The sequence below is a fragment of the Eleutherodactylus coqui genome, chromosome 2 (genome assembly GCF_035609145.1).
Source record: "Eleutherodactylus coqui strain aEleCoq1 chromosome 2, aEleCoq1.hap1, whole genome shotgun sequence".
NCBI classification, from domain to species: Eukaryota; Metazoa; Chordata; class Amphibia; order Anura; family Eleutherodactylidae; genus Eleutherodactylus; species Eleutherodactylus coqui.
In genome coordinates, this window is record NC_089838.1 from 159,157,119 (window position 1) to 159,178,475 (window position 21,357).

Here is a 21,357-nt window from a genome sequence, read left to right on the forward strand (position 1 = left end):
GGCACAGTTGTACTGGATGAATGTTGGGCAAACGATGCCCGACACTCGTCCCCGGACATACTCGCTCCCGTGCTGCTGCACAAGAGTGAGCATCGCTGGCTCCCTGACAGAGCGGCCAGCAGGGGGCGGGGAGGCTGCAGGAGATTTCACTCCTTGCTCTCCCCCGCCCCTCTCCATTCACATAACACAGTGGCCTGTTTAGTCCTGAACGCCTGCTGTCTACATTGAATGATCAGAGTTCAGAATTTTATGCAGCTTAAACAATGAAAGATGAGCTGAACGATGATCCTTCAGTGTAAACAGCAGCCATTCCGTACTGAAGAGGGGTGGGGGAGAGCGAGGAGAGAAATCTCCTCCAGTTCCATCGCTGCAAGCCAACGATACTCGCTCCTGTGTAACAGCACGGGAGCGAGTATATGCGGGGATGAGTGTCGGGCATCGTTTGCCCCACATTCATCCCGTCTAAATGGGGCTTAGATATGATAGGTAGATATGATAGATAAATATGATACATTAGATCTAGATAGACATGGTAGATATGATAAATACAGTAGATAGAAAAGATAGATATGGTAAATACAAATATAAGTATGGCAGGTAGATATGTTAAAAAAGATAAATATAACTGATAGATTAGACAGACATTAGATTAGCTAGATATACCGTATATACCGGCGTATAAGACGACTTTTGAACCCCCAAAAATCTGCTCTGAAGTCGGGGGTCGTCTTATACACCGGTAATACAAAAAAAAGAAAGTGTCAAACAAAAAAAAATCATTACTCACCTCCCCCGGCGTTCTGCGGCGCTGCTGCAGGCTGTCGCTCCCTCCTGGTCCCCGGCAGAGCATTGCCTTCTGAATGCGGGGCTTGAAATCCCCGCCTCCAGAAAGCTAATACTGTGATTGGCTAACACACGCCGTCATTGGCTGTGATTGGCTGAAGGCGCACGAGTGTTAGTCAATCACAGCCATTCAATGATGTCATTAAATGGCTGTGATTGGCTGAAGGCACGTGTGTTTTAGCCAATCACAGCCATTCAATGTCATTGAATGGCTGTGATTGGCTGACGGCGTGTGTTAGCTAATCACAGTATTAGCTTTCTGGAGGCGGGGATTTCAAGCCCCGCTTCCAGAAAGCAATGCTCTGGCGGAGACCAGGAGGGAGCGACAGCCTGCAGCAGCGCCGCAGAACGCCGGGGAAGGTGAGTACTGATTTCTTTTTTTTGCTCCGCTGTATTCCCGGCGTATAAGGTGACAGTTGGGGGGTAGTCTTATACGCCCCGTCGCCTTATACACCGGAATATACGGTAACACATTCGAGAGATAAATAGAGAAATACAGTAGGTATAGATTGATTGGTAGATTCTTATGATAGTTATGTTAGATATATATTGAGCAATTTTCATAAAAATGCATTTGCTGAGAATGAGGAACCAAAGTGATTGCCCTGGTTCAATAGTTAAATGTTTTGAGTAAAATACTTCTTAAATGTTTCATTATAGGTTTGGTGTATCTAGCCGGCAGCCATAAATAAATACATTTTAAGTTAATTCAATTACAGGATTGTTGGTAGCTATTATTGAGTTTACAAATGAAGTGATGGAATTCGTTATTGAAATCTAATCTGAAGTAGCAATACGTATGTTGTGCATATACTATAAATCATATTAAGGAAGCTATGGTCCCATTACATTATCAACAGAACGCCTTCAACATGTATTGTAAATGGAGAATCATCTTAAGCCCCTTTTACATGGGACAAGGGTCGTATAACGATGATCGCTGCTCTGTTTTACACGGTTGCCTGTTTAAACTGAACAATGCAGACCTAACGAGTGTATTGCCATCAGAGGTGTAACTTGAAGCTTCTGGGCCCTGTTGCAAAATCTGTAATGGGGCCCCAACTATAATGCTTTAGTCATAATACTGGGCTCCCTATATGGAGAGGAGAGGCCTTATGGGCCCCCCAAGGCTCCTGGGCCCGGGTGCAACCGCCTCCCCTGCATCCCCTATAGTTATGCCCCTGATTGCCATCTAACGAGCAGTTTGCATGATAATCATCCCGTGTAAAAGGGGCTTTACTCATGTCCTCTTTGGCCTAGTACAGCCTTTGCATAGTCATTGGTATATACATGTTAGTCAACAAGGATCTTATATTTATTATTAACCCATCCAGGAACAGTACATCTTCATTCATGATGCTCTGGTGGAGGCCATTCTGAGCAGAGAAACAGAAGTAGCAGAGAGCCACATTCATGCATATGTCAATGCGCTCCTAACAACGGGCCCATCTGGAAAAACGAGACTGGAAACGCAGTTCAAGGTAAGTCATGTGCTATTTAATGAACTAGGTTTGCCTCAATCGTTTTTCTCGCATTCCTTTATTTTTTCTTGTTTTGTAGATTAGTCCAAGGGGTAAATTAGAGATGTTCTAATATAATTCTGCAGCTTTAGTACAGCGTTCACCTTGAGCTTTGTAAAAGGCCTAATCATAAATTCAGTGTTGGACATTCTAGTACATTCTATAATACATTACTACTGACACTGTACATAATAAGGAGCCATTCATACAGAATGAATGGGAAACAGAAGCACATTCCTTCTTATTTATTAGCTGAGCACGCTTGCAAAGAATAGTAACCTTTAGATTTTTCTTTGAAGCTTTGTACACTTTAACCTTTTGAAACAGACAATGGCCATTTTTAAGCATACGAGGCTGAATCCAACATTTTAATAAACACTTTTTTTGAGCCCAGAAATTTTAGTAAAAAAAAAAAAAAATCTTCATTTTCATGAAATGTAGACATGACTTTAAAGCTGGTTTCATACGAGTGGAGTACGAGCACATACATGCCACAGTTTGACTGTAATATGCTTATGTGAAAGTGACCTAACCAAAAACCTAAACATAGTAACATAGTACTGAAAAAAGACAATTGTCTATTCAGTTCAGCCTGATTCCACTCACTTGTTGATCCAGAGGAAGGCAAAAAAAAAAACCAATGAGATGGCAGTCAGAATAAGCTCTAGATTAATGTTTGACAGTTCCTACCTGACTCCAAAACCCAGATCAACAAGCCCACTGGTTATTTAATGTCTATATCCTGCAATGTCCTAGCACTCCAAAAAGACGTCTAGTCCCCTCTTAAACTCCTTCCTTGATTTTGCCATCACCACTGGTTTAAATATAAACCTTTAGTTTATATTTAAAGAGTAAAGGCTTTTTTTTTTTTTTTTTTTACACACACAACGATTATCGCTCAAAATTCTCTCAAAAGCCATCTGAGTGATAATCGTTGAAAATATGTGCCCATCGTGTATTTACCGTGCATTTTTCGGCCATCGCTGACCTGAGGTCCGCATGAAATCCTCGTCCCTCAGGACGATAAGATAAGACAGACCGCACGCTGAGTTCTCCACGGGCAGCGCTGATATTCTTTAACAGCTGTTAACAGCCGCTGTCCCGCTGGAGAACAATAGCGAAGTATTTAGAGAACAGACCACCCGCTGTTCTCTATATACATGCAATGAAGTACTATAGGGCTGATTCATGATCAGCGGTTTCATGCTTTGGCGACAAATGTTGCCTCAAAAAAACACATGGTCGACAAACATTGCAGGTGGTTGGGCTCATCCCATTACTAAGGCTTAAAAGAAGTGCAAGGTATGCACTTAGTGGGAACTACACACGAGAGAGGTCACCCTGCTGTTTTGATGGTTGGGTATTGTGGGTGGTTGGTAGTATGCCATCTCGGTTAGACTGCATGAAATGTCTAGTTAGAGTTCAGGCGAGCAGGTGTTTATTTTAGGTTTATGCCCAAGTATAAAGGCTGTGCATTTGTGTCTTTTTTGCAAAAATAAAGCTCTGGTTTGGACTGAAGTACGGTGTTCTTAGCAAAACCTTCGTAGGTATTCTTTAACCCTTTCCAATCCACTGTCTGATGTCTAAAGACATTCTGATTAAAGGCTGTACAGCTTCTGATGTCGGAAGACGTCCAGCAGGGTATTCTTACAGTATATTACTGGCCGCTATGTTGTCGGGGCCTCTCCAGCATGTCCCATACCGCAGTAATATCTCTAGCCAGCAGGTGGCGCTATTGTAGAATGGCAGAAAAAGAAAAACCCAGAATCCAAAGTTGGATTGCAAAGGGTTAAAAGCATTATTAGCTTCACTGCAAAAATGCATGAAGGATGGATTTCTCTTACAGTTACTGTAATTGTCCCATAGAAGTACAAATTTGTGAATCGTATAGTAAAATAGCAATTGTATTAAAAAATGTAATCTGCTTTTTTTTCAGTTGCTTAGTGAACCCAATATCCTTCAGTGTGACTACTCTGCAGCATTAAAGGTGCACAACAGGGATAAGAACAGAACCTCTTCCATTATCCCAGGTATGTGGTTGTATTTTATATAACTAGTTATTTGAAGATTTCAGTCTAAGGGCTTTTACCCACTAGTGTTTTTTCGCTGGGATTTCACAGCGTTTCTTTTTTCCAAATGTCAATGGGACTTTCTAATGTTGAAATCGCATCGCACAAAAATCGCAAGTTTGCGTTGCTGTGATTTTTGTGCGATGCAATTTTAATATTAGAAAGTCCCATTGACGTTTGGAAAAAAAAATGCAGCAATATCGCAGCGAAAAAAAAATGCTATTGGGTAAAAGCCCTTAAGGATAAATGCAAATGGACTCACCCCCCCCCCCCCCCCCCGGCGTTCTGCGGCGCTGCTGCAGGCTGTCGCTCCCTCCTCGTCCCCGACAGAGCATTACTTTCTGGATGCGGGGCTTGAAATCCCCGGCTCCAGAAAGCTAATGCTGTGATTGGCTAACTCACGATTCGTCAGCCAATCACAGCCATTCAATGTTGAACGGCTGTGATTGGCTGACGCGCAAAAAGGGGGCATTTCTTAAATTGCTCCAGAAATGGCACAATTTTAGTCAAAAACTAAACCAGCTAAAAAGTGGTACAAAATTAGACTGAACAATATAGAGTCAGGAAATACAGGGGTTCAATATTTTGAGCGTCACCAAGCTTCAAAGTGGATTTCCCTTACCCATCCTTCCAATAGCCATGTCATGGGGAATCACCGATTCTTAAATGGTTCCGTTCAATTGTATGTTGGAAAGCAACTTTCTCACCCAATTCATGTTATGAATAGAGATGAGCGAGTACCCAAATGCTCAGGCCCTCCTTATTCGAGTCGAGCTTTTCGTGAAATTCGAGAGCTCTATTCGATTAACGAACCCCATTGACTTCAATGGGAGACTCAAGCATTTTTGTGTGGGACCCACCGGTTGCTGAGTTTTTTTTTTCCTGTGTGTTTTCTCTCTCTCTCTCTCTCTCTCTCTCTCCTCCGCCAAGCCATCCACAAACTACCGTTGATGTATGCAGCATCGCAGCGGGGAGTGGTCAAATCTGACATGGCGGCAGCGGGGAGGGGCCAAAACTGGGGCGGGGTCGAATACGGCGTGATGCTCGCTCAAGTTCTGTTAATGAAGGATTAGTAACTTCTAAATGTTTTTTTTCAAATGCTCCATGTTTTTCATAACAATGATACATTGCATAAACAATCAGATAATCTAATATCACATTTATTACACTGTTTCCTAACATTTTATTTGCTAGCAACACAAAACCAATCCTGTCAAATCTGGTCTCAAAGAAAAAAAAAACATGAAAAAATATAAACGAAAACAAGACAGTCATATGTGAAATACAAATTTCTCTTTATCTTGAGGTCTTCCTTCCCTTGTTCATCTTTAGATCCCAAATATACAGGGTCTCTAATGCAGAAGACGTTGATCAATCTGCAGTTGCTGAAAATTGGCCCCAGGCATTAAGGTCAAGACTGCCAGTTTTTGGCAATTTAGCTTTCCGCAGTATGGTAGCTGGATTTCTCAAAGCTGATCTCCCAAAAGTGATCCTCAACAAATCAACAATGGTTGGCTTATACTTCGACATCGTGTTGAATTTTGTGAGATATCACAACCATAGCAAATCTGTCAGAGTGCTAGTCTTTTCTGCAGATACCCTGCTATGTAATTTACCTTACTCACAGAACTGTTGGTGACCAGCTACTTCCCCCCACAGTTATGTATCCTCTACACTCCAGCGATAAGCCCTAACACTAGAGTCAGAAAATAACCAGGGCAAGATCAGATGTATAGCAAAAATGTCAGCAGCTATGCATCTATGCCAGAATCCCCTTTTAAAACATGAAAATTATTATCAATGATAGTAAAATTACTGACACACAACACAATTAAGCAGACAGAACAGGAAATGAACAGGTAGTCAAGAGTTAAAGCACACACAAAAACACAAATACAGAGCTGACTTAAATCCAGCAGCATACTCAGTGCTGTAAGACAGACTTCATACATAGCATGGAGAAAAGGAACAATTTACAAATAAGGAAAAAGTAATTTTACCTGATAGGGAGCAAAGTATTCCTGAGAAGGCACCGACCACTGACTCTGCAGGTGGCCCCCTCCCGAGGGAAAAGTCAAAAGAAAATTCTCTTACCTGGGATCATGCATTTCCAAAGAGAGAAGTCCACTGCTCCTTGTTCAGTGATCAATGTAGTTCTGGCAATCTCGCTGGGGCCTCCAAAAATGTCGGAGTAGTTCTGTAAGTCCTAAAGAAATCACCAATACCAGGTAGAATTAAAATAGTCAGTCACTAGTGACAATGTCCATTAACAAAGACTCAGATACAGAGATCTTAATAACAGTCAATGGTGGCAGGTTTTGCTCCCCTCCCCTGTCCATTGCTGTGTTTTATCAAGGCATTAAAGGGGTGTTAATTATTGTACACAAGTGGGCTGCTCTGGACATGGTTACATAATTCAAGGTATATGAGTACATACATTTTTGGCTATAAAAGTGTTTTCTCAAAGTAGAACATTCTGTCAAAAACAAAATAACATCTGAAGACACATTTTGCAGTCTCACTAAATTTTGCACAATGTTACACAATCAGAGGATAAACTCCCCCATACTGGCTATTCTGTTGGACATCCAATATCATCTCTGGAATAACTGTGGCATGCTAGACTGTCTCCACAATTCCAAGAAAAGAATGTGATTCTAATTATCTCAAAATAGAGAATGTCAAAATACATTGTGTTCTTAAAGAGAATGTTCTCTGTGTTCTTAAAGAGAATGGTTTAATCAGCGGTCATATGAACCAAAGTGACAGAACCATTAAAAATGTCAATAATAGTGCTGTAGAGAGGTGACTGGTCCTTTTTATCTGAATTTATAGCACCAATGGTTTAAAGGGAACCTGACCATTGACAATACCTCCCACTCCCTTCTTCCAGAGTAACCTCTGACCATTTTAGATTATGATCACAACACTATCATGAAAGTTGGTATATCATTTTCTGATTTATGTTTCTTTTGGCGGTTTTCCACTGTAAAATCGGTCTCTGCAGCCCCCACAATTATGTTATGCAACTAGATTAAAAAATACATAATATAAACAGATTGTAGTAGTGTACTTTAATAAATATATATTTTTAATTAGTAAAAGTTGATTCATTATCTAAAAGCGTCATAAATCAATAGTGTAACTGCAATGTTGACTAGATCAGGTAGGTACAGGCCCTTTTAAATGCAAAATTCGTTCAAACAGCTTAAAGCGAGTCATAATCATTACATGTCAATGCAGGCAGTCGTGCACTATTTGTTCACTTATAGTTTAGCTCTGGTTTTTAGCTGACATAAAAATAGTCACCAGGCCAATCAAAATTTGTTCCATTTGAATGGAAATTGTTCAGTATTTTGGGCAGTTTGACAAATAAACAATGCCCTCATTGTGTATACCTCTCATACACAATGAGGAGATTGTTTATTCATGCCTGAAGAAGACAATAGAATCTTGTTGGCCAGATAATGTCTTGCATAAACACATGGGAGATGACAATGGAATCCTGCTGGCAAGATAATCCCTCACATAAACACACGCCCACCTGAGAAAACGGGAATTTTTTCTTACCGATAATTCCCTTTCTGGAAGACATCATGACAGCATACGCTGGAGGTTGCTCACCTGCTGACCTGAAGGGACAAGAAGAGGCAGAGTATAAAAAGAACCTCCCCTCCACCAACACCAGTGCGTTCCAAATGACCACAGTGACCAGCTATTTAACCAGAAGGTGTGTTTTTATTGACATCACACACCTCAGAAGACAAAGTCAAAGCATACACATTACCTCATGTGTTGGACAAACTAGGGTAACCATGTTGGTAAGGGGGGGGAAAAAAAGCCCGTATGCTGTCATGATGTCTTCCAGAAAGGGAATTATCGGTAAGAAAAAATTCCCGTTTTCCCCATGACATCATGACAGCATACGCTGGAGGAATACCAAATAAGTGGCATGGGCTTTTTAGGGAGGGATTACGGCTTGGAGCACCTTCCTACCGAAGGATGCGTCCTGACTATATTTAAAGTCCAGCCTATAATGTTTAATGAAAGTATGGCCTGAAGTCCATGTGGCTGCGTTACAGATTTGCTCAATCGACGCGTGCGCTCTCTCTGCCCAAGAGGATGCCACCGCTCTCGTTGAGTGGGCCTTCAATCCTTCTGGAGGGGGGATGCCCTTGGCCTTGTAAGCCTCCTGGATGGCTCTCCTGAGCCACCTGGCGATCGCATCTTTAGAGGCGGCCTTTCCTTTGGCCTGCCCCTGAAATTGAACGAAAAGTTTGTCAGACTTCCTGAAACTTTCCGTTGCCTCAAGGTACGCTAGTACCGCTCTTTTGACGTCTATATTATGGAGCTTTTGTTCTTTTCCATTTTTGAAATTTTGGCAAAAGGCTGGAATAACTATTGGTTGGCCCTTGTGGAAATCTGACAATACTTTAGGCTGGAAGGACGGGTCTAAATAAAAAACTATTTTGTCTGGGTGGATATTCATATATGGGGCCCTTCGTGAGAGGGCCTGGATTTCCCCCACGCGTCTGGCCGACGTAACTGCCACAAGCAGGGCTACCTTGTACGTCAGCCAGGCGATGGATAGATCCGTAATCGGTTCGAATGGGGGGGGGGGGGGTCGCAGAAGGCCTGAAGGACTATGGTCAGATCCCAGGGTGGTGCCGTGGGCCGTGTGAATGGATGTAATCTGCTCGCCCCTCTAAGAAATCTCCTAATCCACCTGTGCTCCGCCAGCGCGAGATCGAAGAATGCCCCCAAGGCCGCCATTTGGACTTTGAGGGTATTCGGACTCAAACCTTTATCCAGGCCCGCCTGGAGAAAATCTAAGATTTTACGGACGTCTGGCTGGTCCAGCTGCTGGATGTCCTGGCCTAACCACTCCGAAAATCTTTTCCAGACTTTGGAGTAGATTTTGTGTGTCGAGGGTTTAAGGCTCTCGCTAATGGTGGAAATAACATTAGGGGAAAGACCCTTCCCTAGGAACTTTACCCGCTCAAGCTCCAGGCCGTAAGCCTGAACTTGTGAACTTCCGGGTAAAGAAGAGGGCCCTGCGACAGTAGGTTCGGTCTTGTTGGAAGGTGGAAGGGCTCTCCCACTGACAGGGATCTCAGGAGGGGGAACCACGGTCTTTTGGGCCAATATGGTGCTACAAAAATTACTGTTAGAGTTGACTGCAGTAATTTCCTTAGCAGGAGCGGGATTAGTGGTAGAGGGGGAAAGGCATACGCTAGGTCCCAATCCCGGGGGTGAGAGAGAGCGTCCGTGCCCAAGGCCTGTTTCTCTGCGCCTCTGGAAAAGAAAAGCCGGCATTTGGTGTTTGCGCTTGACGCAAAGAGGTCTACTTCTGGTACCCCCCACTTCTCCACAAGAAGGCTGAACACCTCTGGATGGAGTTCCCATTCTCCTGGGTCCACTTTCCTTCTGCTTAAAAAGTCCGCAGCTGAGTTCTCGGCTCCTTTTATATGAAAGGCCGATAGGGACTTTGTTGTGCCTTCCGCCCACTGAAGGATCCGCCCCGCCAGTCGTTGTAGTGGAGGATTCCTGGTGGTACCCTGGTGGCGAATGAGTGATACTGTTGTCATATTGTCTGAGAAGATCCTCACATGCTTCGCCACTAACCGTGTTTGCAGGCTACGCAGGGATTTCCCTACCGCTTTAAGCTCCCTAAAGTTCGATGAGCTAGCTTTCTCGTGAACGTCCCAGGCCCCCTGTACATAACCGCCTTTAAAGTGGGCCCCCCACCCTTTGGCGCTGGCATCGGTCGTGATTATTACTGCCGGGTCCAAATTCCAATCGGATGCCTGAGACAGGTTGTCCGACGACACCCACCAATGGAGTGAAGCTCTGGCTTCCGCCGAAATAGGGATTGTCTGATCAAGCGAAGCCTGCAACTTGTCCCAATTCCGGAGAATTAGTGACTGGAGTCCGCGACTATGGAACTGGGCCCAGGGGACCACGTCATTAGTCCCAGGATCCGCATTGCGTCTCTTATCGTTACCTTATGTTTTTTATAGAGGTTGGAACATTCCTCTATGATAAGATGTTTTCTTAGGGGAGGAAGGGACGAATTTTGTAGACTGGAATCCAGGATGACACCCAGGAATTTCTTCCTGGTTTCTGGCTCCATGTTGGATTTTGACTCGTTAATAATCCAGCCAAGTTCCTTAAATAATTGCAATGTGGACTCCAAGTGTGATCTCAGAGTAGACGGGGAATCTGCCACCAATAGGAAGTCGTCCAAGTAGGGGATGATCATGACACCCTGATTTCGTAAGAAGGCCACCATTTCTATCACGACCTTGGAAAAAATTCGGAGCCGAGGAGATTCCAAATGGGAGGCAGACGAACTGAAAGTGGCAGATTTCCCCCTCCACCCTCAGCGCAAACCTCAGGAACTTTTGTGAGTTGGCGTAAATAGGGATGTGAAAATAGGCATCCTTAAGGTCTATCGTAGCCATTACGTTATCTCTGGCAATTAGAGGAGTTGCAGTTCTAATGGTTTCCATTTTGAATTTCCTATATTCAATGAATCTATTCAGTTGTTTGAGATTGATAATGGTGCGGTGGGAGCCATCTGGTTTGGGAACCAGAAAGAGGGGGGAATAGAAACCTTTTCCCTGTTCCTTCTTGGGGACCGGGATAACCGCGCCGAGACCCTGCAGGTTCCGTACGCCTTCCAACAGAGCCTGTTCTAGGCCTGGAGACTGGGTTGGGGTTATCATAAATCTGTCCGGGGGGCGGGATAGTAGCTCAATCCTGTACCCCTACGCCATCCAGGTCTGGTCCAAATATGCGCCCGCCCCGGAACGGTAGGGTACATAGCCTATTTTTGGAAGCTGAGTCCCCCGACCACTCTTTTACCCACACTGCCCTTCTGGCGGTGTTCGATAGTGCTGCCATGCGGGCTCCGAAGCGGACTGTTTCCATTGAAGCATCCGCCAGAAACCCTGTTGCCATCCGTAGCAGAGGGATGCCACTTGCGAACTCCTCCCTAGGGGCTTTTTGGTCGACTAGGGCTGCGAATTGGTCCAACCAGATTGCCATGGAACGAGCCACGGAAGTGGCCGCGATGTTGGATTTCATGATCAGACCGGAGGTAGACCAGGCTTTACGCATGGTTGTGTCCACCTTATGGTCCAACGGGTCCTTTAAGTGGGACGTATCCTCAAAGGGTAATCCGGACTTTCTGGATACCATGGCAATTGCCGCATCGACTTTTGGTATCTCGTCCAAAAAGGACACCTCATCTCCCGGAAACAAAAGGCGTTCTTTGAATTCCCTAGGGATTAGCGGAGCCTGATCCACGCTCTCCCACTCATTTAGAATCAGCTGCTTGAGCGTGGCGTTTACGGGGAATGAAGATTTCCGTTGCGGGAGTAACCCCTCGAACATATCCTCCTGGACTGTGCGGGGTTGCTGCACATCTTCCTCCACCTGCATGGTTCTGCGTACAGCTTTTAGCAGTTGATCCATGTCTGAGGTAGAGAAAAGATATTTTTTGTCCTCCTGCATGACTTCCCCGTCAAAATCCATATTTTCCGCTATGTCGGAGTCGGACTCAGACACCGCCGGAACCGACCTGCGTGTAACCCCGGAAGGCCCAGGTTGGAGGTCCGAGAGGGAGGACTGCACTTCTTCCCGGACGACTGACCGAATTTCGGCCATAAGGGAAGTTTTTTCCTCCTGCATAACTTTTGCGGAACAGGTAGCACATAACGTTTTTGTGCAGGAGTCGTCGAGTTTGGTTAGACATACTGGACATTTTTTACTCCTTCGTCTAGCCTCCCTCGGTTTTTGAGTATCCCTGTCCTGTAAGACAAGGGAAACTCTGTTAGTCGGGAAGTGTATGTAGTGCAGGTGTAGGTTGGTCCACCGGACCACTTACAGTTTGGAGGGTCTCTGGGTCCTCTCTGGCCGACATCTTGCGTCTTGCAAGAACGCTTCCTGTACTTAGGATCGTTCCTTAGCGTGGGGAAACACCACCAGCTGATGCAGGGGCAGCAGATTTTTAAATTCGGCGCCGGCCGTGCCAGGCCACGCCCCCTTCGCAGGCCACGCCCCCTTTGCGGAGCGTCTGATGTCACCGCGCTGTATTCCGCCGAGACCCCAATGGAGCGCCCTGTCGGCCCTGGACCCGGAGATGGCGGCCGCCGCCTGAAATGACGGCCGCAGTGGTGCCGGCAGCCCGTACTTGGACCCCGGCCCACGCAGTCCCCGGAAAGCGCCCAGATGGGGTCCTTCCCACTGGGGTTGCCGGGGCTGCCCGAAGAAAAACGCCGCCGCTTCGCCGGTAAGTCCTCCTCCGGCATGGGACAGCGTCGCTGGAGCTCTGCCGTTGCTGTCCTGAAGGGACAGGAAAAACACTGGTGTTGGTGGAGGGGAGGTTCTTTTTATACTCTGCCTCTTCCTGTCCCTTCAGGTCAGCAGGTGAGCAACCTCCAGCGTATGCTGTCATGATGTCATGGGGAAAAGAACTAGCTCTCCTTCCATTACTTCAGCTAATGAGGGAAGTAAAGCCATTATCTGAAAGTGTAATTTTATGCAAAAATGTCATCAATTTGTTCGGCCGTTTAAGCAGTTATCTTTGCACGTAAAAGGACCTTAAGATCGGGCATCATACAGAATTGATTTGTTATCTCTTGTATAATAGATCTTGTAGCAGAGGCGTAACTTGAAGCTTCTGGGACCCAGTGAAAAAATTGTAACAGGGCCCCCAACTATAATGCTTTAGCCATAAAACTATGCTCCCTATATGGAAAAGAGAAGCCTTATGGGCCACCAAAGGCTCGTGGGCCCGGGTGCAACCACATCCCCTATAGTTACACCACTGTATTGTAGTATAGCTCCGGTCTAACATGTTAGTAATTCTAGTTGTTTATTAGTTTCTTATTAATTATTATTTAGTTTTAAAATCAATGAGGCTCTCCAGCAACTAGATACCATAACTCTTTCCAATAAAAGTCGTTAAAGCTACCAGATGTTAAGAATAAGGCTTATAAATTATGGATATTGAGCATCCATTGGAAATTATAAATATAAAGAAATTAAAGGAGCTAAAAAAAAGTCAGTTTTTTCCCCCAGAAACAGTGCCACATCTGTCTATGGAGTGAATGTAGTATTGCATCTCAGCCCTATGGACTTGATTAGGACTGCGCTATTGTACTAGAGACAGCCCATGGACGAGAACTGGCACAGTTTCTTGGGGGAGGGGGGAGGAAACCAGTTTCCCAATCCAATTCCATGCTAAAACATATTATTTTAAGACCTGTATAGTGCTGCTTTCTCATTTTTTTCAAGAATATGCATTTACTGCATCTGCAGTCTAAAAAAAACCTACAAGACTACCTCTTCTGGGCTGAGGGATCACATAATGCGGTGGTTTCTTCACTAGGGGAAGCTAGACAAACTAGCACTTTGTCGCTTACAAATAATCCTCCTTTCCTTGTCTCTATGTTCTTGGCATTGGCAAAGTCCAGAGGGTAGACCTCCAACAATCATAATGCTATTATAAATAAAGGAATCAAACTGGCCTACAGGGGAATCCCCAGTTAGCCCTGAGTCAGGGTGCGCCCCCAGCCACTTCCATGTGAGCAGTGCATAGTGTAAATGGGAGTCTACCCATTCCTGCCAACCGCATTCTCCATCTACTTCAGTGTAGACAGGGATGCATGCAAATGCAGCCACATTTCTATTGTAGAATTTAGAAAACGCAGCAGCAAGGAATTTGTGAATGGGTATTAGGTTGTATGCAACTGTACAGGGGCCCGCAGAATGAATTTTAGTAGTGGGCCCTGGGCACCCTTGCCAACAATGGACCTGTATCCTAGTGATAGGCCACAATATTGAATAATTGGACTCCTTTAACTGACAGAATTACAGGCGCTAGATGGAATCCACCATCCATATAAGGGCTTATTCAGACGGGCGTATATCGGTTGGGTTTTCACGCCCGGCCAATATACGCTGCCCCTCTCTGCAAGGGGAGGAGGCAGGATGCGACGGGAGCTAGTGCACTAAGCTTATGTCCCCTCTCTGCCCTTTCTCCGCCCCTCACCACTGTTTGCAATGCGAAGGAGCGGGACAGGGTGGAACTTAGCTCCACCCCGTCCCACCCCTCCCATTGCAAACAGTGGCGAGCGGCAGAAGCTCAGTGCACTAGCTCCTATTCCGTCCTGCCTCCTCCCCTTGCAGAGAGGGGCAGCGTATATCAGCCCCGCGTGAAAACCCAACCGATATACGCCCGTCTGAATAAGCCCTAAGAAATACATATCTGTGAATATCTAATATAATGGCATTAAAAGATTCCTTGTTAACGCATTTTGTTTCTTCACAGTTGAACGATCAAGAGTAGGCCTTTCTTCACTGGCTAGAGAAGGAACAGATTATATTAATGCTTCTTACATTACGGTAGGTAGTACCTATTATTTCTTAATAAAACTCCCAATTTAGAGCAAATTATAAAAACTCTTACCACAGCTAAATAAACTGCTAATTAAAAAATAATGACTCCAAGGCCTTTAAATATTACCTTTCCTCCAGAGAATGATGTACAGCGTATCACTTCTTGTTAAACCATTTGCTTTTGATAAAGTAATTGCTAAAGGCTTGTTGATGCAAATGAATAGCTCTCCCAGCTGCTTCACTGTAGTGTTTATTGAAGGTCAAATGTGGGATTCCTAGCAACAAAGCAGCATCGCTATGTAGGTCTGCTGAAATATCTGACTTACCTGTTAATTATTTTGGTGCCATATTACTCAACCAGTGTGATCTCGGAGTACATTGCGCCTCTTTGGAATCAACAATAAATGAGAACAAAACGTTATCATTGTGACAGTCTTTATTTACCCATCATTACAAATTGTGACACTTTTTAGAGAACATAAAGGGGTTGTCTATCTTTTTTTATAAAATTAATCTTACTGTGGCAACGAGCCACTGCTTTGTCATTCCTACGCCATGGCATCTGGTAGGGGAGGTCACCAGGCGAGATCAGCCGGTGACATCTTGTAGATCTGTCATGTGGGCTTCTAATATAGACACCCCAAGGCAGGTTTATGGGATGTCCCTATCTGGCCTCCTATTGGCTGCAGTTGTCACTGCACTCTGTAAGCTTACTTCTTGTGAGTGCATCACAACATAAGTGCAGCGAGACAGAAGTACATTGTTTCAACAACTTCAATAGTTTGAAAACAGCAGACTTTTTTAAAAATTTGGTGAGTACTTGGAGTTCACAGGTTTTTACTGATAGAGATGTTTGGGCTGCTACAGTGCAATATTTGTTTGTCTGCTGTGTTTTCCATAGCACCCTCTTGAATTTTGGATACTGTCCAATACTTAGCATTTGTCTGGTTTATATGGAGACTTTAGTCTGTTCTCTTCAGTCTAAGGTTACAAGGCTATCCCAGACAGTGAGTGCCGTGAAGCAGCCCTATAATGAGCCACCTCTCTCTCAAAGACCAATTAAAACAAAAACACTGCAGCAAGCGTTTTTGCACATACTGTCGCGTAAAGAAGCCATAAGGCATATACTTTACTTCTATTCATATATATACTCTAATTTTGTCCACATTAGGGTCATGGTTTCTATTATAGGGTCCTTGAGGTTTTTTGTTTTAGAGCATTGATTACTGCAACAATAGTTGTGCAGACTACATTGACTACTAGACTATATAGCATTTTTGACAGCAAGTAATTTCCCGGGAAGAAGCTATGATGTGAACAGAGCCTTGCATGGCAGATTAGGGATTATGTACATATAATTGACTGATAACATTTTTTCTGCAGGGCTACCGTGAAAGCACTGAATTCGTTATAACGCAGCACCCGTTATTACATACTATAAAAGATTTCTGGAGGATGATCTGGGACCACAATTCGCAGATAATTGTAATGCTTCCTGATAACCAGAACATGGTAAGTCTTAGTTCAGGAACTTTGTAACCAGAGAGTTTTAACACAATCACTAAATTTACATTCTTTTAAAGGCCAGCAATTTCTTGAATTTTCCCCTTTCATGTCTGCTTTTCAAGAGATATAATTTTTTTTCATTAATCTGTCAATATAGTTATATGAAGGCTAGATTTTTGCGGAATCAGCTGTACCTTTAACCCTTTCCAATCCACTGTCTGACGTCTAAAGACATTCTGATTGAAGGCTGTACAGCTCTGATGTCAGAAGATGTCCGGCAGGGTATTATTACTGTATATTACTAGCCGCTCTGTTGTCGGAGGTCTCTCCAGCATGTCACATACCACAGTACTGGCTCTATCCAGCAGATGGCGCTATTGTATAATGGCAGAAAGAGAAAGCCCCCCTAGGAAACCCAGAATCCAAAATTGGATTGCAAAGGGTTAATAGTACTATTTAATGTATCATATAATGTACTGCAAATGGGGTGAAACAGGATTATATTTTTACAGTGCAGCAGGTCACTACAAATATGGCGATACCAAATTTATACAGTTTTTTTTATGTTTAAGGCCGACTTCACACTGGCCTAGGGGGATACCGGGCCATGATTCATTGCTCGATATTGCCCTCACAATCCATGTGAAATCCCTGGATGCGTGGCATCTCTACAGGGAAACAGCCTCGCATCCCTGCAGGGCTGAAGGATTTCCCTGCCGCGGCTATTATAGCCGCAGCAGAGGATTGCAGAGTTCTCCCATTGTTTTCAATGGGGCTGGCACTGCTGCCGCTGGCCCCGTTGCGAGCAATGGGCGATATCGCTGAAAGATAGGACATGCTGTGATTTTTTTTCTTTCCTGCATAGCATTGCAATCCAGTGCTATGCAAGAAAAGATCACAAATGTGAATGAACCCATTAAAAAGAATGGGTTTCATACCTGTGCAAGATGTGTGCATCTTGCAACGCACAGATCTCGCATGATTTTCTCGCCAGTGGGAAGCTGGCCTAACTGTTAAAAAATAAAAATCTTTTAAAAAAAGGGGGTAAATGATATGTCGTCATAGTTCAAGTGAGGTTTTGGAAGACATTTTCATGTCACAGGTCATACACCATGGCAAGACTGAGTACAGCAACTAGACACAATGTAGTTATACTGCATCAGCAAGGTCTCTCCCCAGATTTCACAGCAGACTGGGGTTTCAAGATGTGTAATGCAAGCTCTTTTGAAGAAGCACAAAAAGACTGCCAACATTGTAGACCTTAGACCTAGTGATTGTCGAAGGAAACTTACTGCAGCTAATGAAAGTTGCATCATGCTCACTTCCCTTTGAAATTGGAAGATATCCAGCAGTGTCATCAACTCAGAACTGCCAGAAACCAGTGGGACCCAGATACACCCATCTACTGTTCAGAGAAGTCTGGCCAGAAGTGGTCTTCATGAAAGAATTGCAGCCAAAAAGTCATACCTTCATTATAGCAGCAAGGCCAAACTACTCAACTATGCATGAAAATTTAGCAACTGGGGTACAGAAAAATAGCAGCAAGTGTTCTGGACTGATGAGCCAATTTCAAATATTTTGTTTGCTAGAGAGCAGTACAATAATGAGTGTCTGCAGGCAACAGTGAAGCACGGTGGAGGTTCCTTGCAAGTCTTGGACTGCATTTGAGCAATTGGAATTGAGGATTTGCTCAGAATTAATAGGTGTCCTCAATGCTAAAAAATACAGGCAGATGCTTATCCATCATGCAGCACCATCAGGGAGGCATCTGATTGGCTCCAAATTTATTCTGCAGCAGGACAATGACCCAAAATATACAGCCAATGTCATTAAGAACCATCTTCAGTGCAAAGAATAACAGGCAGTCTTGGAAGTGATTATATGGCCCCCCAGAGACCTGATCTCAACATCAGTGAGTCTAGGGTTACATGAAGAAGCAGAAGGACTTGAGCAAGTCTACATTCACAGAAGATATGCGATGTGTGGAACAATGCCCCTCATGAGTTCTTACAAAAACTGAAGTTGTTTTCGGGGCAAAGGGTAGTCACACCAAATATTGATTTGATTTAATTTCTCTTTTGTTCATTTATTTTTGCACAGTATTGTCCAATGTATTTCAATGTTAGTCTGTTGAACCTGTCACAGGCAAGGCTAAATAGGCTGCAGAAGATGACAGCCCTGGGACCTTTAATAGCTTTCCAGACTGCCATGTGAACTATCTGCACTTTGCAATTGGATGGAGTGCCAGTGGCTCCCTCGTCCTCCTCCAGTGGGCTGTTTAGATGAGCTGTTAAAATTTACAGTGGCATCTAAACAATTAAACTCTATAGGAATGCTGTCAGAAACAGCCGACACCTGCCAGGTATGGAGCAGGCTTAGCTCCTGAGCTCACTCAATACACCCTCCGCAAATGCCCATGATACATTTACAGCTGGTAGCCCTTGAGGGATTAAGTGAGTTTTTCTTTTTGTGATACTACTTCATATCAAATATAGATCTGGATTTCAGTATGCTATTCATTACACTAATTTTCTATTTGTTTTGCATGAATGTTTGCAAAATTGTAATGCTACTTTGCTTGTGTGCTATGCAAATATATTTTAAAATGTTATTACTTGCCCAGGCTGAAGATGAATTTGTCTATTGGCCAAACAGAGATGAACCAATTACTTGTGAAACTTTTACTGTATCTTTGGCCGGAGAAGACCATGTTTGCCTTTCCAACGAGGAGAGGCTCATTGTCCAAGATTTTATTTTAGAAGCTACACTGGTAAGTACAAGTCTATAAGGTAGAACATATGTAGCAGCTGCTGCAAACCACTCCCATGTGCTGGTGCATGGCCACACGTTTTTGCACAAGTAGACTTGGCTTGAAGCAGCATGTGGCTGACATTACATGTCCTCACCCGGAGGATAATTTCACATGGGCGAGTGCAATATCGGGTCTTGAAACTCAGCCTGATATTGTGCTCGGCAATGTACAATGTCCCCACGGATGCGAGGCGTTTGTGTTAAAACCACCTTGCATGACTTCAGAGAAAACCTCACATCGCACTCATGTGCACCTTGCATGTCGTACGATAATGGGGTTCATATTTAAGTGCCATTTGTGCGTCTCACAACACACACATCTTGCACAATTTTCTCCGCCTTGTGAAAACGTCCTTAGGGTTTAAACAGATGATCGTGTTTTCAGATAATTTTGTGGGCGTGAAAATCACACCTGCAAAATGTAATGAAACAAAGCCATTGATTTCAATGGTTTAGTTTTCAGTAGCGTGAGCCTCGCACGGTATTCCTCTCCACAAGAAAAAAATGGCCTTGCCCTATCAATCGCACACATAGTTTTCATACTTGCGGGAAAAGATAGGGCAGGACCTATGCTTCTGGGTTTCTTTACGCTGTAACAGCGTGAAGTTTGCACGGCAGAAACAAAAATTTGACTGGTTCATGCTCAAATTCACTCCATAGCAGTGAGTGTATTTGCGCATGCTCTTGTCCGAAGAAGTCAATAGGGCTCATACATAGGCGTATTTTCGGTCCTTTTTTCGCATGTAAAATGGGCAGCATAAACCCCATTGATTTGCATAGGGGTTATTCAGACTACCTTCATTCATATCACAGACCAAAAATCACCCATCAAGGTCTATGGGATCGCGTAAAAACAAGACAGATACGCAGTATATATGCAGTACAAATGTTGCGTATTTCACGGACCAAATATGCATATTATTGTGTGAATGAGGCTTTACTTTATCTAATATATACTGTAGCAATGTCGGGATGGGGGTGGGGTCAGGGAAGATATAGTAGCTCACTATAAAAGTCCAAACTGCTTTATTTTTCTTGACTTCAGTAATAGAACAATAAACCCAGTGATAAACCACAGCCAGTGGCAGCACATACACTTTGTGCAATAAACAAAACAAACTCATGCCTGTCAAGGCACTAACTAAACAGCAGTACTCTTACTTGCTACTAACATGCAGCAATGGTCAGCAGACAATAGAAGTCCACCAGGTAGGTAGATCTGCTCACTCCAGGCTCTCATCCTGACTGCCTGACCTTGCAGCCTTTTATGTCCCAGGAAGGCATTAAGCGGACCCAGCTGAGCTCACTGGGATCCAGAAGGAAAACTGGACTGGAGTTTTATCTCACCCAGGCTAAGCATCTGGGTGAAATGTACACTCTTCCCAGTACTCTTCCTTGCACATGTCTACAATATATATTACCTAATCCATCTGTCTTATATATTTGTCTATCTTCCTAAGAACATACCGTATGTACATCTGACTATGAATATTTTATAACAAGTATGGAAGAAAAGTACAGTTATGTTTGTGAATCTATTATTTTTTGTAGGATGATTATGTTTTGGAAGTGAAACATTTTCATTGTCCTAAGTGGCCAAATCCTGACAGTCGAATGAGTAAGACATTTGAGCTTATAAATCTGATCAAGGAAGAGGCAGCTAATAAAGATGGACCTATTGTTGTACATGATGAGTAAGTACAGTATCTATTTCTGTGTTAATGTTGCCTTCCTCCTAAATAATAATCAAGTGATAGTTAATGAAAGCTCTCGTCTACCTGTGCTATAGATGATGAGATGTTCTCCCTCACAGAACTGACTGGGAAGTGCAATAAGTAGGAAATCTTTTTAAGATTGTGAATAAGGGTAAAGTAGCAATGTAAGCTACACTCTTCATAAGATAAAATCAAGCACCTAAAAGAAGCTGTCATTTTGCTGCAAAACTCGGCATACAGTTACATCTCACGCAGATATGCAAATGATTACAGTTGTGCCGTGATTAGATGAATGGTCTTGTGACCGGAGGCCCTAAAAGTGGTTTCACCCTTGGCCTATAAAAGGCTCTCAGAGGTACTTGTGTGTAGTGACCTCTTTTCCCACTTGTGTAGAGCTTGTGGACCACTAGACGCCTCTACGATGCAATAGATGAGATTTTGCCCAGTTAACAGTGTTTGAAAGGGGGTACATTATTGGAATGCGAG

General features: G+C 43.8%; 1 protein-coding gene across 3 annotated transcripts in view; it reads left to right on the plus strand.

The window, feature by feature from the left end:
* The window catches only part of PTPRZ1 (protein tyrosine phosphatase receptor type Z1), a 198,224-nt gene that overhangs the window by 169,795 nt on the left and 7,072 nt on the right, over positions 1-21,357 (plus strand). For all 3 annotated transcript variants that reach the window (XM_066591838.1, XM_066591839.1, XM_066591840.1), the window contains 6 exons: positions 2,178-2,324; positions 4,300-4,393; positions 14,772-14,845; positions 16,223-16,351; positions 18,969-19,115; positions 20,708-20,850. In XM_066591838.1, coding sequence (XP_066447935.1) covers positions 2,178-2,324; positions 4,300-4,393; positions 14,772-14,845; positions 16,223-16,351; positions 18,969-19,115; positions 20,708-20,850 — 734 coding nt within the window. The remainder of the gene's footprint in view (positions 1-2,177; positions 2,325-4,299; positions 4,394-14,771; positions 14,846-16,222; positions 16,352-18,968; positions 19,116-20,707; positions 20,851-21,357) is intronic.